The sequence below is a fragment of the Mobula hypostoma genome, chromosome 15 (genome assembly GCF_963921235.1).
Source record: "Mobula hypostoma chromosome 15, sMobHyp1.1, whole genome shotgun sequence".
In the NCBI taxonomy this organism is placed as follows: Eukaryota; Metazoa; Chordata; class Chondrichthyes; order Myliobatiformes; family Myliobatidae; genus Mobula; species Mobula hypostoma.
Window position 1 is genome coordinate 15,848,211 of NC_086111.1, and position 15,578 is coordinate 15,863,788.

General features: G+C 43.1%; 1 protein-coding gene across 3 annotated transcripts in view; it reads left to right on the forward strand.

Annotated features, from left to right (window-relative positions):
• Nucleotides 1-15,578, forward strand: part of grm2a (glutamate receptor, metabotropic 2a) — a 73,149-nt gene that overhangs the window by 21,019 nt on the left and 36,552 nt on the right. For all 3 annotated transcript variants that reach the window (XM_063067775.1, XM_063067774.1, XM_063067776.1), the window contains one exon: nucleotides 5,250-5,820. In XM_063067775.1, coding sequence (XP_062923845.1) covers nucleotides 5,344-5,820 — 477 coding nt within the window. In that variant the 5' untranslated portion in view covers nucleotides 5,250-5,343. The remainder of the gene's footprint in view (nucleotides 1-5,249; nucleotides 5,821-15,578) is intronic.

Consider the following 15,578-nt stretch of genomic DNA (forward strand, 5'->3'; position numbering starts at 1 on the left):
AGATCGACAATAAATATAGGCAGCATGGAGTAAATGAGGTGCTCGAGGAGTATGAAGAATGTAAAAAGAATCTTAAGAAAGAAATTAGAAAAGCTAAAAGAAAATATGAGGTTGCTTTGGCAAGTAAGGTGAAAATGAATCCAAAGGGTTTCTACAGTTATATTAATAGCAAAAGAATAGTGAGGGTTAAAATTGGTCCCTTAGAGAATCAGAGTGGATGGCTATGTGCAGAGCCAAAAGAGATGGGGGGAGATTTTGAACAATTTCTTTTCTTCGGTATTCACTAAGGAGAAGGATATTGAACTGTGTAAGGTAAGAGAAACAAGTAGGGTAGTTATGGAAACTATGACGATTAAAGAAAAGGAAGTACTGGTGCTTTTAAGGAATATAAAAGTGGATAAGTCTCCGGGTCCTGACAGGATATTCACTAGGACCTTGAGGGAAGTTAGTGTGGATAGCAGGGGCTCTGACAGGAATATTTCAAATGTCATTAGAAACGGGGATGGTGCCGGAGGATTGGGGTATTGCTCATGTTGTTCTATTGTTTAAAAAGGGTTCTAAGAGTAAACCTAGCAATTATCAGCCTGTGAGTTTGACGTCAGTGGTGGGTAAATTGATGGAAATGTACTCTTAGAGACGGTATATATAATTATTTGGATAGACAGGATCTGATTAGGAACAGTCAACATGGATTTGTGCGTGGAAGGTCATGTTTAACAAATCTTATTGAACTTTTTGAAGAGGTTACTAGGAAGGTTGATGAGGGTAAAGCGGTGGATGTTGTCTATATGGACTTCAGTAAGGCCTTTGACAAAGTTCCACATCTAAGGTTAGTTAGGAAGGTTCAATCGTTAAGTATTAATATTGAAGTAGTAAAATAGATTCAGCAGTGGCTGGATGGGAGACGCCAGAAAGTAGTGGAGGATAACTGTTTGTCAGATTGGAGGCCGGTGTCTAGTGGCGTGTCTCAGGGATCTGTACTGGGTCCAAAGTTGTTTGTCATAAATATTAATGATCTGGATGATGGGGTGGTAAATTGGATGAGTAAGTATGCAAATGATACTAAGATAGGTGGAGTTGTGGATAATGAAGTAGGTTTTTAAAGTTTGCAGAGAGATCTAGGCCAGTTAGAAGAGTGGGCTGAAAGATGGCAGATGGAGTTTTATGCTGATAAATGTGAGGTGCTACATTTTGGTAGGACTAATCAAAATAGGACATACATGGTAAATGGTAGGGCATTGAAGAATGCAGTAGAACTGAGGGATCTAGGAATAATAGTGCATAGTTCCCTGAAGGTGGAATCTCATGTGAATAGGGTGATAAAGAAAGCTTTTGGTGTGCTGGCCTTTATAAATCAGAGCATTGAGTATAGGAGTTGGGATGTAATGTTGAAATTGTACAAGGCATTGGTAAGGCCAAATTTGGAGTACTGTGTACAGTTCTGGTCACCGAATTTTAGGAAAGATGTCAACAAAATTAGAGAGAGTACAGAGAAGATTTACAAGAATGTTACCTGGGTTTCATCTCCTAAGTTACAGAGAAAGGTTGAACAGGTTGGGTCTTTATTCTTTGGAGCATAGAAGGTTGATGGGGGGACATGATGGAGGTATTTAAAATTCTGAGGGGGATAGATAGAGATGACATGGATAGGCTTTTTCCATTGAGAGTCAGGGAGATTCAAACAAGAGGACATGAGTTGAGAGTTAAAGGGCAAAAGTTTAGGGGTAACATGAGGGGGAACTTCTTTACTCAGAGAGTGGTAGTTGTGTGGAACTAGCTTCCAGCAGAAGCGGTTGAGGCAGGTTCGATGTTGTCGTTTAAAGTTAAAATGGATAGATATATGGACAGGAAAGGAATGGAGGGTTATGGGCTGAGTGCAGGTCGGTGGGACTAAGTGAGAGTAAGAGTTCGGCACGGACTAGAAGGGCCAAGATGGCCTGTTTCCGTGCTGTAATTGTTATATGGTTATATGGTTATAAAACAAAAACCAGACAAATTGTGATTGTTTCCATTAGACTCAGGAGATCTGTGGTGATTTAGTTGTTTAACGTGAAGCGGGAATGGAAGAGAGTAAAATTGGATTTATTTCAGTCATTGGGAATTGAGGACAAAGGGAATATAATTATAAGATTACTTTGACAACATTCTGGATGGGTGGAAGGAGATGGATGTTATAAAGGGCGCTGGGAGACAGTGATCAAAGGAAAGACTTTGCCAGGCTTCTGCTGATAATTGAACATAAGGAGGTGAAGAGACTGAAGATGGGGATAGGACAGACCTTCAGGTGCAGGATAAAGATGGGTGGGCAGGACACATTACATCCATATTGCAATGCCTTTTGCATTCGTAATTAAAGATGAAGGAAATTTCATCGTTGTGCAGCAGCTCCTGAGATGGGAAAGCAAGATTTGTCAGAGTGGTAGTTCTAGGTGACAGCACTGATTAGCCTAAGGGCAAGTTTGTGTCAGAGAATGCGTCGACTACTCAGAACCACCCTGGTGTAGAATTCTTTAGGGCAGCAGACTGTGAACTGTACTGGGGCACCTACCACAAGAACCCCCGTTTTCTTTTCAGTCTACTTTCTGCTTGATATGCAGGTGATGTAAAGGCACCAAATGCACAGCTAGATGCCATTCCCTTTGTTTCTCTGCTTGTGAGCAGCAATATTGGCAAATTAGTTTATTGTTGTCACATGTACCGGGGTACAGTAAATATCTGTGTTTTGCACGTCACCCCAAAGAGATCAGTTCATCACACCGGTACGTTGAGGTAGTGCAAAGGAAAACAATAACAGAATGCAGAAGAAAGTGTTACAGTTCCAGAGAAAGTGCATTGCAGGTAGACAATAAGGTACAAGGCCATGATGTGGTAGATTGTGAGGTCAATAGTCCATCTTATCCAACTAGAAGTCTGTTCAATAGTCCGTAACAGTGGGTAGATGCTGTCTTTGAGCCTGGAGGTACATGCTTTCAGGCCTTGCATCTTCAGTGGAAGGGGGGAGATGGGAGAATGTTCAAGGTGGGTGGGGTCTTTGATTATGTTGGCTGCTTTACTAAGGCAGTGGGGAGTGCAGACAGAATCCATGGAGGAGAGGTTGGTTTCTGTGATGTGTCTGGGCAGATTTCTGTGATCTCAGGCAGAGCAGTTGCCATACAAAGCCAAAATGCATTCAGATAGGACACTTTCCATGGTGTGTCAATAAAAGTTGGTGATCGTCAACGGAGACATGCTGAATATCTTTAGCCTCGTGAGGGAGTAGAGGTACTGATGTGCCTCACACCAGTTAGCCTGGTTGTTTGTCACCCAGCACTGAGGACCTAGCTTCAGGTGGATTAGCATGTTAAGATTCTCAGTTTGGCCCTTCCTTGCATCTTCGAACTCCTCCCCATCATGATCTCCAACATCCTCAATCAAGTCACAACCAACACCATTCCCCCTGTCATTCCATCAGCCAATCACAACCATCCACTGCCTCATTCTTAATCTGAAAATGCCCATCATCTATCTCAACTGATCTGATGCTCCTCCCTTCCTACTGCAGCCTACAACTCTCACTTCTGCCCTGCAGCTGAGTGTGTCAGTTCTGTTGAGCCTGTTCTACAGAACCTACCTACAGGGAAGATATCAATAAGATTGAAAAAGGTATAGAGAAAATTTACGAGGATTTTGTGGGATTTAAGGACCTGAATTATAGGGAATGGTTAGTACTTTATTCTCTGGAGCCCAGAAGGAATGAGGGGAAATTTGATAGAGGGGTATCAAATGGATAGGGTAAATGCAGGCAATCGTTTTCCATTGAGATTGGGTGAGACTAGAACTGGAGGTTATAGGTGAAACCCCTTTTTGCCAGGCATCTCTGGAAATGCGACTCGTTAGCCCTTGCTAACAGCCACAGGACTCCGTGGCGAGAAACCCACCTTTCTCAGGTTTCATAAGTCTAGAGTGTAGATGACTTTGGTCCCACCAAAACCACGAGGTTGGGATGTCTCGCCACCCAAACCACAGTTTGGGTGAATGCTGTGTGATTTACTACCCCCAGCAATCGCCCGTCATCAGGAAGTGACAGATCGTACACTGCATACAATTATGAAGAAGTATATTCAAGAATGTTAACTTAAGCAAACAGTTATTAAAGGAAAGAAAGAAAAAAACAAAAAGGGCTCATTACTCATAAACAATCAAATGTGCACATAAGTTGGAGCTCATCTTGAAGTTGTCTTTAACTCAGGCACTGGACCCACGGTCTGCGTGAAAGCCCACTCACTCTTCTGGATGTCGGTCAAAATCCATCTGCGATAAACTGGCTCCCCCACAGGAGATTTGATCCTTCCTCTTTGAAGCCATTCATCTGCACGAAGCATCTTGTGCAACAGGGATGGCACCCTCAGCCATCTTCCCTCCTGTCTTCTCCCAGCTCCGGCCGAGAAAAAGACCCTCACCCACGCCAGTGTCCCTCACAAAACCTCTCTGCCCAGCGTTCTCCAGAACCTTCTCCCAATTCCACCATTCTGATTGGGTGACAGCACATTCCTAAGTTGAACAACAAAGCCTCTTATCTCAGCTCAAACCCAAACAGGCTGAAAGCAGATCAGACTGCTGTCACAGAACTGCCAAAATGAAATAACTACAGCATAGCAGTAAAGATCTTAACCAGGGTGTTACACAAGGGTGCAAGGTGAAATGTTTAAGGGGAACCTGAGGGGGAACTTCTTCACTCAGAGGGTGGTAAGAGTGTGGAGTGAGCTGCTGGTAGAAGTGGTGGATAGAGGTTTGATTTCAACATTTAAGAGAAGTTTGGATAGGTACATGGCTGGAGGGCTATGGTCCAGGTGCAGGCCAATGAGACTAGGCAGAATTAGTTTGGCATGGACTAGATGGGCTGAAGAGCCTGCTTCTGTGTTGTTGTGCTCGGTGACTCTATGACTCGATTATTCCTGGCCTCTGCCTGCAGTATAATTTTGCCTTGGTGCTCTCTGGGAACCAACCATCTGTTGGCCCATTGCTTCCCCCTGATTTAATGCTACTTTTCAGACTCAAAGAAGAATTTCTAGGCCAGTTAACCTCAAGTGACAGCAGTTCTGCTACACAACAGAGTGGATGTTTCTCGAATATACAATTATTTAAATTCTTCTGCGGATTTATTCTACAGAGTGTGATGGTGACATTTCTGTCACAACATTTAAATCACATCTTGCCTCTTTGTGTGATGCTCCACCTCTAATACACAATCTCTAAATCTCACTCTGCAGCCAGCTGATGCGTTCGAAGGATGTAACTGAATTCCAGTGTCTGGATCTCATTCAGCCTCCTCTGTGAGCTTTGTGATCCGTGTGCAGCCCAACTATGAAGAAGCTAGATAGGTGCCTCCAACTGCCTCTCACTCTCCTGCACTTCCTACTGCAGACGGTCCTCCCTGCCTCCAGCAGCTCAGCTGTTGGGAAGAAGGAAATCACCATCGAAGGAGACCTGGTAATTGGGGGTTTGTTCCCAGTTCATGAGAAGGGCAATGGTTTGGAAGACTGTGGAAGGATCAACGAGCAGCGCGGAATCCAGCGGCTTGAGGCAATGCTCTTCGCATTGGATGCGATAAACAAGGATGCTTCCATTTTGCCGGGGATTAAGTTGGGTGCCCACATCTTGGATACCTGCTCCAAGGACACCTACGCTTTGGAGCAGTCGCTAGAATTTGTGAGGTCCTCGCTAACTAAAGTAGACGAGACAGAGTACATCTGTCCGGATGGGTCTTACGCAATTCACGATGACATGACCTTCGCCATTGCAGGGGTTATCGGCGGCTCTTACAGCGACGTATCCATTCAGGTAAGAGGCAGTGAAGCAGGGCACTAAGGGATGACGAAGGACACAAGTCAAATTGTTGTTAACCAGGAGAGTTATTCAGTAATTCCACTGAGGTAACTCGTAAAGGTGTTAAAGGAAGAGGCTGGTTTGTATATGTACTGTACATAGAACCTTGATGCTTTGGGTTTCATTGACCATTGAATATAGCGGCATACAGAATGTGTTAGCCATTCAGTGGTTTCAAGGCTTAGATTTATTCACCGTATACATAAGTCCATAAGACCACATAAAATAACAGATTTAGGCCATTTGGCCCATTGAGTCTGCTCCACCATTCCATCATGGCTGATTTATTATCCCTCTCAACCACATTCTCCTGCCTACTCCTTGTAACCTTTGACGCCCTTACTAATTAAATATACAATGACATTGACAGTGGATTCTAGTTAATTAGGACACATCATGGCCACTATGTTTTGGCCCAATTAAGCGACTGTCCCAATTAGCCCAAGTTTCATGGAAGTAGTTAAAAAGGTGTAAAAAAGATAAACTACCATTTAACTGAGTAACAAATTATGTATTTAAATGAAATATCGAACAAATTAAAGCACTACCAATGCCACTACAGTACTATAAAACTGTGTATGGACAGAGGAGTTCTTCCAGTGTACGCTGCTGTGTATAGGGTGGCCAAGGAGGGAGAGCACCTCTTGTCATGTCCATTCTGAGTCTACTCACTCACCTTTAGTTCCCACTGGACACTCAGCCCTCACCTGTGACTCCTAGTAACTGTCTGCATGTGACAGTGGCCACACCCCGGTCCACCACCTCAACAGGTGAGCTAAACTGGGTGAGAGTAGCCAGCAGGCCTCATACCCCGAGCATGTGAAGTTAGCTCAGCAGACTGGGTGGATGAGATCAATAGTGAGATCCAAGAAGGTGTTTCTGCTCTGCTTTGTGGGGAGTGAAGTGCATGATAAGGCACTGAAGTAGTCATGGTTATCCACTGCAACCAAGAAAAGGTCCCAGTTTGTGATGACTACTTGTATCACTGGACCTGGACTTCCGAGGTTGGGAGAGTAGAACTATCCCATTGCAATGCCTTTTCCACTTTAAAAACTTTCCTGATTTCACTGTCATCTTCAGATACGGTGGATAGCCAACATACTGCCACGTTCTTTTGATTGACTGTAAAAGATCAAAATTAGCATAGACACCCAGTGTAGATAATGGACTTCCTTCATATAATGCTTTCAACAATTGCATCCTCCTAATCTTCATTTACATTGTAATATTTAAGGTGATTGCTGATACCTTTAAATTTTTCATGATTCCCAACTGGTTGAAGTTGTGAGATCATTTCATTTTCACTCCCTGCTGTTTCTGGAATCTTCAAGCCTGAATGCTTACAGCCACAGTGAGCAAAGAATTCTAAATTGACTTACTGCCTAATTCTCGCCAACTATTAATGACAAAAATCACTGCTTTTTGAACACAAACACATGCAAATGACACTGTCACTCTAAGCATGGTGTAGTGTCTAACGGCCATGCAAATTCATGTGACTAACCCTAGTTAGAAACTGTTTGGCAACAGCCTCCTGTCCCAATTAAGCGGCATGGTGTCTCAAATAAACGAAAGTAATCCCGTCTATTTTCTCAATTTGTTTTCATTCTTTAAAAATTGTCCCAAATGAGTGGCTGTCCCAACTAACCAGTAGACCAATTTACTGGAATCCACCGCATTAGAAATTTTCTATGGTATGTTGGTCTGGGCATGACATGCAATAAAAGCAACATTCAACAATTAAAAAGAATAAAAAATTATATAAAAAAGCTTACAAAGTTAGAGGTTAAAGGTTGGATATGGAATGAAATATGCGTGAATACATAAATACCAGGATGTATTTACAATGTAAACAGCATTAAAAACAGAGGTTTAAAGTGTTTACAATGCAGAGACAGAGATAATAGATAATGTTTGGGGTTGGGGGGCTAACTAGAATGGTTAATCAGATTAACTGACGGGGGGAAGAAACTTTTAAGATAGCATGAAGCTCTTTATTATAGCCCTATAGTGCTTTCCAGAAGGGTATTTTGCAAAATGCAGTTTGCTGGGTGGGTAATGATTTTTCTTGCCCTCTTCTTTGTCCTGGACACAGACACGTCCTGCAGTGATGATAGATTGCAGCCTTTTCTGCTGACCAGACGGGAACACGTTTGTAATTTGCACACCTGCTGTTGTAGTTGTGAGCTCAGGGATCACACCGGGGATCCGAGTGTGAGCTGGCACCCTAGTGCTAGTGCAGACACATCAGCGAAGACATCTTGTCATTGTGTATGGTACAGAAGACTCTGGTCAATGGAAACTGGTAGAACCCTCCCAATGATCTGGCCAACATTTAATACAGTACTCAGCTGATATTATGAAAATAGCTCATTGATCCCCTGTTTCTTTTGGGATCTTGCTATGTAAAAGATGCCCTTTGTTTTTCTTGCTGGCATTGCTGATTAACCGGACTCTGAAAACTCCCACTCATTCCTCAATCGCACTTTATTTACTTGTGCAGAAGGAGAACAATATGGTCCCTGCCACGAAACTGTTCTAAAGTTTGAACAGATAAGTGCCATTTTTATACAGAATTGATTAGCAGTTGTAGATATTGACCATTTGGTAAAATGTGTGTTCAAATTCCTCATTGCATGATCAATTACCATTCACGATAGATGTGTTAACAGCCAACAGAAATCATAACTACCAATGATACCCTAGTCCAGGGGTCCCAATCTGGGGACCATGGACCCCTTATTTAATGGTCATGGTCCATGGCATAAAAAAGGTCGGGAACCCCTACCCTGGTCAGTGCGTGCCTTTCATCCTTATCTTGTCTCAGCTGTGCAAATGAGGCTATTCTCTTCAAACACCACTCTTCAAAGGCCTTCTTGCCTGGGCTGACTGTAAACTATCCTTGCCAGGACATTACCTTAACCCTGTTCCATGCTGACTAAGATACCGTGCCAAGCTAGTGTCATTTGCCTGTGTTTGGCCCACATTCCTCTGAACCTTTCTTATCCATGCACCTGTCCAAGGGTCTTTTAAGTGTTATCAGTGCACCTACCTCAACCTCTTCTTTTGGCAGCTCATAATTTATACCACTGTCCTCTGTGTGAGGAAGTTGCTCCTGGTTCTATTAAATCTTTCCCCTTTCACTTTAAATACATCTTCTAGTTCATAGTTCCCTAACGCTGGGAAAGGACGATGTGCATCCATTGAAACCTATTGAATATTGAAAGACCTAGATAGAGTGGATGTGGAGAGGATGTTACCTATAGTGGGAGAGTCTAGGATAAGGGGAACAGCCCCAGAATGCCAGAACTTCCCTTTAGAATAGAGATGAGGAAGAACCTCTTTAGCCAGAGGGTGGTGTATCTGTGGAATTCATTGTTACAGATGGCTGTGGAGGCCAAGTTATTGGGTATATTTAATGGAGAGGTTGATAGCTTCTTGATTAGTCAGGGGGTCAAAGGTTACAAATGAGAATGGAGAAAAATGTGTTTGAGATAGAAAATCAGCCATAGTCATGGGAATTCATTGCCACAGATTGCTGTGGAGGCTAAGTATTGGATATATTTGATGTGGAGATTGAAAGGGCCTCAATGAGAATGGGGTTGAGAGGAATCATAAATCAGCCATGATCAAATGGTGGAGCAGACTCAATGGGCTGAATAGCCTAATTCTGCTCCTATGTCTTATTGGCTCATGGTGTTATGGTCTTGTACATCTGCAACATCACATAGATGACTTGGAAAGAGTGTTTCCTGTATTGTGCATGCGTTGCCTGGGGTGTACTGGAGGACACTTGTTTCTTGTTGCAGGGGTTGTTTCATTTGCCAGCCATTTGTGACATCAGTTGAGCGATGGGTGGGGAGTGGATAGAGTTGACTGAGCCTCTCTCTGCCCTTTGCCCTTTGTAGGATGGGTGTGTATTACAACAGGCAGATGCTAGATCCAACAGCCTTCCTATTGGTCCACACTGAGGACAGCAGAAATCCAGAACTTTCTGCCAGATGAACAATCTAACATTGAATTTGTTGGGCACACAACAGGAATTCTGCAGATGCTGGAAATTCAAGCAACACACATCAGAGTTGCTGGGTTTTGTTTAGGCATGGATACCAGCAGAGAGGAAGCAGACATGGTGAAATAATGTTAAATTGTAAATGAAGGGGCGGGCAGATCCTAATTGAGCACTGAACCACTTTTGTTTACTGCTTGCCTTAAACATAAGATGGTAAATTGGTTTATTATTGCCACTGAGGTAGTGAAAGACGTAGACATGCATGCCATCCATGCAAATCATTTCATCACATCAGAACATTGAGATCGCACAAGGAAAAAGCAGTGACAGAATGCAGAACGGTGTTACCATCGCAAAAAAATTGCATGCAGGTACGCAAAAGATGCAAGGTAATGATCGTGAAGTCATCAGTCCATCTTATCGTAGAGTGGATTATTCAATAGTCATAAAACAGCAGGATAGAAGATGTCCTTGGGCCTGGTGGTACATTCATTTAAGCCTTATTTAAGCCTTGTGTATCTTTTACCAGTGGGAGGAGGGAAGAAGAGAGAATGTTCAGGGTGGGAAGGATCTTTGATTACGCTGGCTGCTTTACCAAGACTGGGGGAAGTGTAGACAGAGTCCATGGAGGGGAGGCTGTTTTCTGTTTTGTATTGAGGTGTGTGCCTACAGTTTTCTGCCATTTCTTGGAATTTGAGGCAGAGCAGTTACACACCAAGCTGTGATGCATCTGGATAGGATGGTTTCTATAGGGCATTGATTAAAAACTGAGGACGTAAATGCAGATAACTCCCTCGTTACAGAGGGGTTGCATTCCTAGAAGACAATCACGATTTGCCATTACACAGAGCCTCATTATCTGAGCACATGTTAAGAAATGCAAGTTGAAAAAAACTGTTTATATCTTTTACTTTTTTTGCATAACAATAAATTTTATTCCATATCTTGAATTTTGGGTAGCTATTTGTAAATTCTGTAAGGGCAAATTCTAGTTACATATACAGCTTCATTGCAAAGATTGCCTGTACTTCTGATATCAGTATGGGTATTACAGCAACTAGTTACTTTTAATTGTATGAAATGCATTAAGTGATTGGGCAGCAGGTGTGAACAGTGGGAGTTTGACATATCTTGTGCTTTATAAGCCAGAGGTTGTCAATTATGGCCCTTACTGACGGGGTTAATTAATAGGAAGGCCATAGCCAGGACCAGCAAAGGCCATTGTTTACTGTTTCACTAAGGAGTGAAGTGTCAATCCTGACCTACCACACACAACAATATTCCACAGGGGTCCGCATCCACCATTTCTGCTGGAAGATTTTTTTGAATTTGTTGGAACGCCTACGAGATGGCATTTTAGAGCAGCTTGTGCTTGAGCCTACTCAGGGAAAAACTATCTTAGGCTGGGTGTTGTGTAATAACCCAGATCTTAATAAGGAGCTTAATGTAAAGGAACCCTTAGGAGACAGTGATCATAATATGATTGAATTCATACCGCAATTTGAGAGGGAGAAGTGAAGTCAGATGTATCAGTATCGCAATGGAATAAAGGGAAATACAGAGACATGAGAGAGGAGCTTGCCCAGGTGGATTCAGGGAGGATAATTGCCGGGATGATGGCAGAGCAGAGGTGGTTGAAGTTTCTGGGAATAGTTCACAAGGCACAGGATAGATATGTCCCACAGAAGAAGTTCTCAAATGGCAGGGGTAGGCAACCATGGCTGACAAGGGAAGTGAAGGACTGCATAAAAGTCAAGGAATGGGCATATAAGGCAGCAAAAATGAGTGGGAAGTTGGATGATTGGAAAGCTTTTAAAATCCAACAAAAGGCAACTAAAAAAGCTATAAGAAGGGAAAAGATGAAATATGAAGGCAAACTAACCAATAATAAAAAGCAGGATACTGAAAGTTTTTCCAGTTAAATAAAGAATAAAAGGGAGGCAAGAGTTGATATTGGACCACTGGAAAATTATTCTGGTGAGGTAGTAATGGGGGACAAAGAAATGGCAGATGAACTTAATGGGTACTTTGCATCAGTCTTCACTGTGCAGAACACGAGCAGTGTGCCAGAGGTCCTGAGTGTCATGGAGCAGGAGTGAGTGCCATTGCTATTACAAAGGAAAAAGTGCCATGCAAACTGAAAGGTGTTAAGGCGGATAAGTCACCTGGACCAGATGGACTACATCCCAGAATCCTGAGAGAGGTTGATGAAGAGATGACAGAGCCATTGGTCATGATCTTTCAAGAATCACTTGATTCTGGCATGGTCCTGGAGGACTGGAAGATTGCAAGTGTCACTTAAAAAGGGAGAAAAAAAATCCTGCAAAAGAAAGAAAATTATGGGCCAGTTAACCTAACCTCAGTGATTGGGAAAGTGTTGGGGTCTATTATTAAGAGTGAGTTTTCGGGGCACTTGGAGATTAATGATAAAGTAAGTCAAAGTCAGCATGGTTTCTGTAAAGGGAAATCTTGCCTGACAAATCTGTTAGAGTTCTTCGAGGAAGTAACAAACAGTGTGGACAAAGGAGAGGCAGTGGATGTCTTTTACTTGGATTTTAAGAAGGCATTTGTTAAGGCGCTGCACACGAGGCTGTTTAACAAGATAAAATCCTATGGCAATGGCTGACAGACAGGAGGCAATAAATGGGAATAAAGGGGGCCTTTTCTAGTTGACTGCCCGTGACTAGTGGTGTTCCACAGCGGTCAGTATTTTTCACATTTTTGCATTGTTTGTCAATGATTTAGAATAGAAAACAGAATTGATGGCTTTGTGGCAAGGTTTGCGGATGATATGAAGATAGGTGGAGGGGTAGGTAGTGCTGAGGAAGCAATGCGATTGCAGCGGGACTTAGTCAAATTGGAAGAATGGGCAAAAAAGTGGCAGATGGAATACAGGGTTGGGAAATGTATGATAATGCATTTTGGTAAAAGGAACAATAGTGCGGACTATCGTCTAAATGGGGAGAAGGTTCAAACATCAGATATACACAGGGATTTAGGAATCCTCGTGCAAGATTCCCGAAAGGTTGTTTTACAGGTTGAGTCTGTGGTAAGGAAGGCAAATGCAATGTTGGCATTTATTTCAAGGGGAATAGAATATAAAAGCAAGAAGATAATGCTGAGCTTTTATAAGACACTAGTCAGGTCGCACTTGGAGTATTGTCAACAGTTTAGGGCTCCATGTCTCAGATAAGATGTGTTGTCATTGGAGTCCAGAGGAGGTTCATGAAGATGACTCTGGGAATGAAGGGGTTAACATATGAGGAGTGTTTGGCAGCTTTGGGCCTGTACTCACTGGAATTAAGAAGAATGCGTGGGGATCTGATTGAAACCTACCAAATGTGGAAAGGACTAGATAGGGTGGATGTGGAGAGGATGTTTCCAATGTTGGGGCTATCTAGAACTAGAGGGCACAGCCTCAAAATTGAGGAGTGACCCTTCAGAACGGGGGTAAGGAGGATTTTTTTTAGCCAGAGAGTAGTGAATCTGTGAAATGCTCTGCCACAGACTGCAGTGGAGGCCAAGTCCGTGGGTATACTTAAGGCAGAAGTTCATAGTTTCCTGATCGGTCAGGGCATCAAAGGATATGGTGAGAAGGCAGGTGTATGGGGTTGAGTGGGATCCGGGATCAGCCATGATGGAATGGTGGAGTAGACTCGATGGGCTGAATGGCCTACATCGACTCCTATGTCTTATGGTCACATATCCACACTTTCACCCTTTAAGTGGGGAAATTTCCCCCTTAGGTTCCCCTTATACATTTTGCCTTTCACCCTTAACCCATAACTTCTATCTCTAGTCTCACCCAACTCCTGCTTGCGTTTACCCATCTATACCACTCACAATTTTGTCATGCATCACCCTGACTTGGAAATACATCACCACTCTTTCATCATCTCTGAATCTTAACGCTGAAATTTTCTCCCCAATAGCAGGACCTTGTCACTTCCACCTATCACCTCCCAGCTTCTTACGTGGTTTCTACTGTCCCTCTTCTTTGCCCCCCCACCTGAATCTACCCATCTCCCACCAGCTCTTGCTCAACCCTCCACTCCACCTTTTTATTCTGACTAACTCTCCCTTGCAGTCTGCCATCCCACCTAAAGTTCGGCACTGAGGTGACATGAAAACCACTGAGGGCATCTTTTGCAAATGCGAAGAAGTTGCTTATCCCTTCTCATCTTTCCTCAAGCCTTTGACCATGCCACTCTCCAACACCCATCCAGTGAACTCATTAGATTCCATTTGTATCTATCCAGAGAATTATCTGGAAGGACTCCCCATTCATTCACTAACTCAGACATTCCCATAGGATTCACCTGAATTCCCTTCCATTTCCCATCCAAAGTTGCCCTTTAGCACAGCATCAAGCCCACATGCTGACTATGCCTGGCTATTCCACACACACCTACGTAGAACATCGAACAGTACAGCCTAGGAACATGCTCAATAGCCCACATTGTCTGTGCCAACTGCTGAGCTTCTACTGCAGACAGCCTTGGTGACATCTGCCAGCCTTTCTCCTGCCTCAGATCACCAGCTCTGAACCTCATCCTCACCCCTGTTACTTCTATATCGATTCCATATTCCATGTACTGCTGATGCAGCTGGCTTTTAAGCAACACTTTATTTTAAGATTCCCACATAGTTTTTGGATCCTCTGTATTCTAGCCCCTCCACATCTCCTTTACCTCCTCCAGCACTAAAACTCTCCCAGACATTCCTGTTCCTCATGCTGGATCACATGTTTAATGGCTGAACTCTGTGCTTTAGAACACAGAATATGGAATATAGAACATAGATCATTACAGCACAGTACAGGCCATTTGACCCACAACGTTGTGCCAACTTTTTAACCTATTCTAAGATCAATCTAACCTTGCTTCCTACTTAGCCCTCCATTTTTCTGTCATCCATGTGCCCATATAAAAGATTCTTAAATGCCCCTAATGTATCTGCCTCTACCACCATCCCTGGCAGAGTGTTCCATGTAGCCACCATTCTCTGTGTGAAAAAACTTACCTCTGACATCCCTCTATGCTTTCCTACAATCACCTTAAAATGATGCCCCTTTGGATTAGCCATTTCTGCCCTGGGAAAAACATGTCTGGCTATCCACTTGACTTATGCCTCTTATCTTCTTATACACCTCATCCTCATTTGCTCCTAAGAGAAAAGCCTTAGTTCTCTCAACCTATTTTCATAAGACATGCTCTCCAATCCAAGCAGCATCTTGGTAAATCTCCTCTACATCCTCTCCAAAACTTTCGCATCCAGCTCTTGAACTCAGTCCCCTGACTACTGAAGGTCAACACATGATCCACCTTCTTAACTTCCCTATAAACTTGTGTGGCAATATTGAGGCATCTGTGGAAGTGGGCTCCAAGTTTTCTCTGGTTTCTACCTCAACCTCTCTTTCAGGGTTTCATTTTAGAGGTGATATTGGTTGGTGCAAGTGCTTTAGAGCCGCAGCTGTAAGATCAGGGTTGGATTCCCATTTGCCATTTGTAAAGAGTCTTTACATTCTCCCCTGTTGGTGCTCCAGTTTCCTCCCACATTCCCAACACGTATGTACGTATAGTTAGATTTAGGATTAGTGAGTTTTGAGCACTGAAACATGGTAACTCTTGCGGGCTGCTCTGCACAATTGTCTTTGATTTGATTTGACGCAAATGACGCATTTCTTTGCCTAGTTCAATAT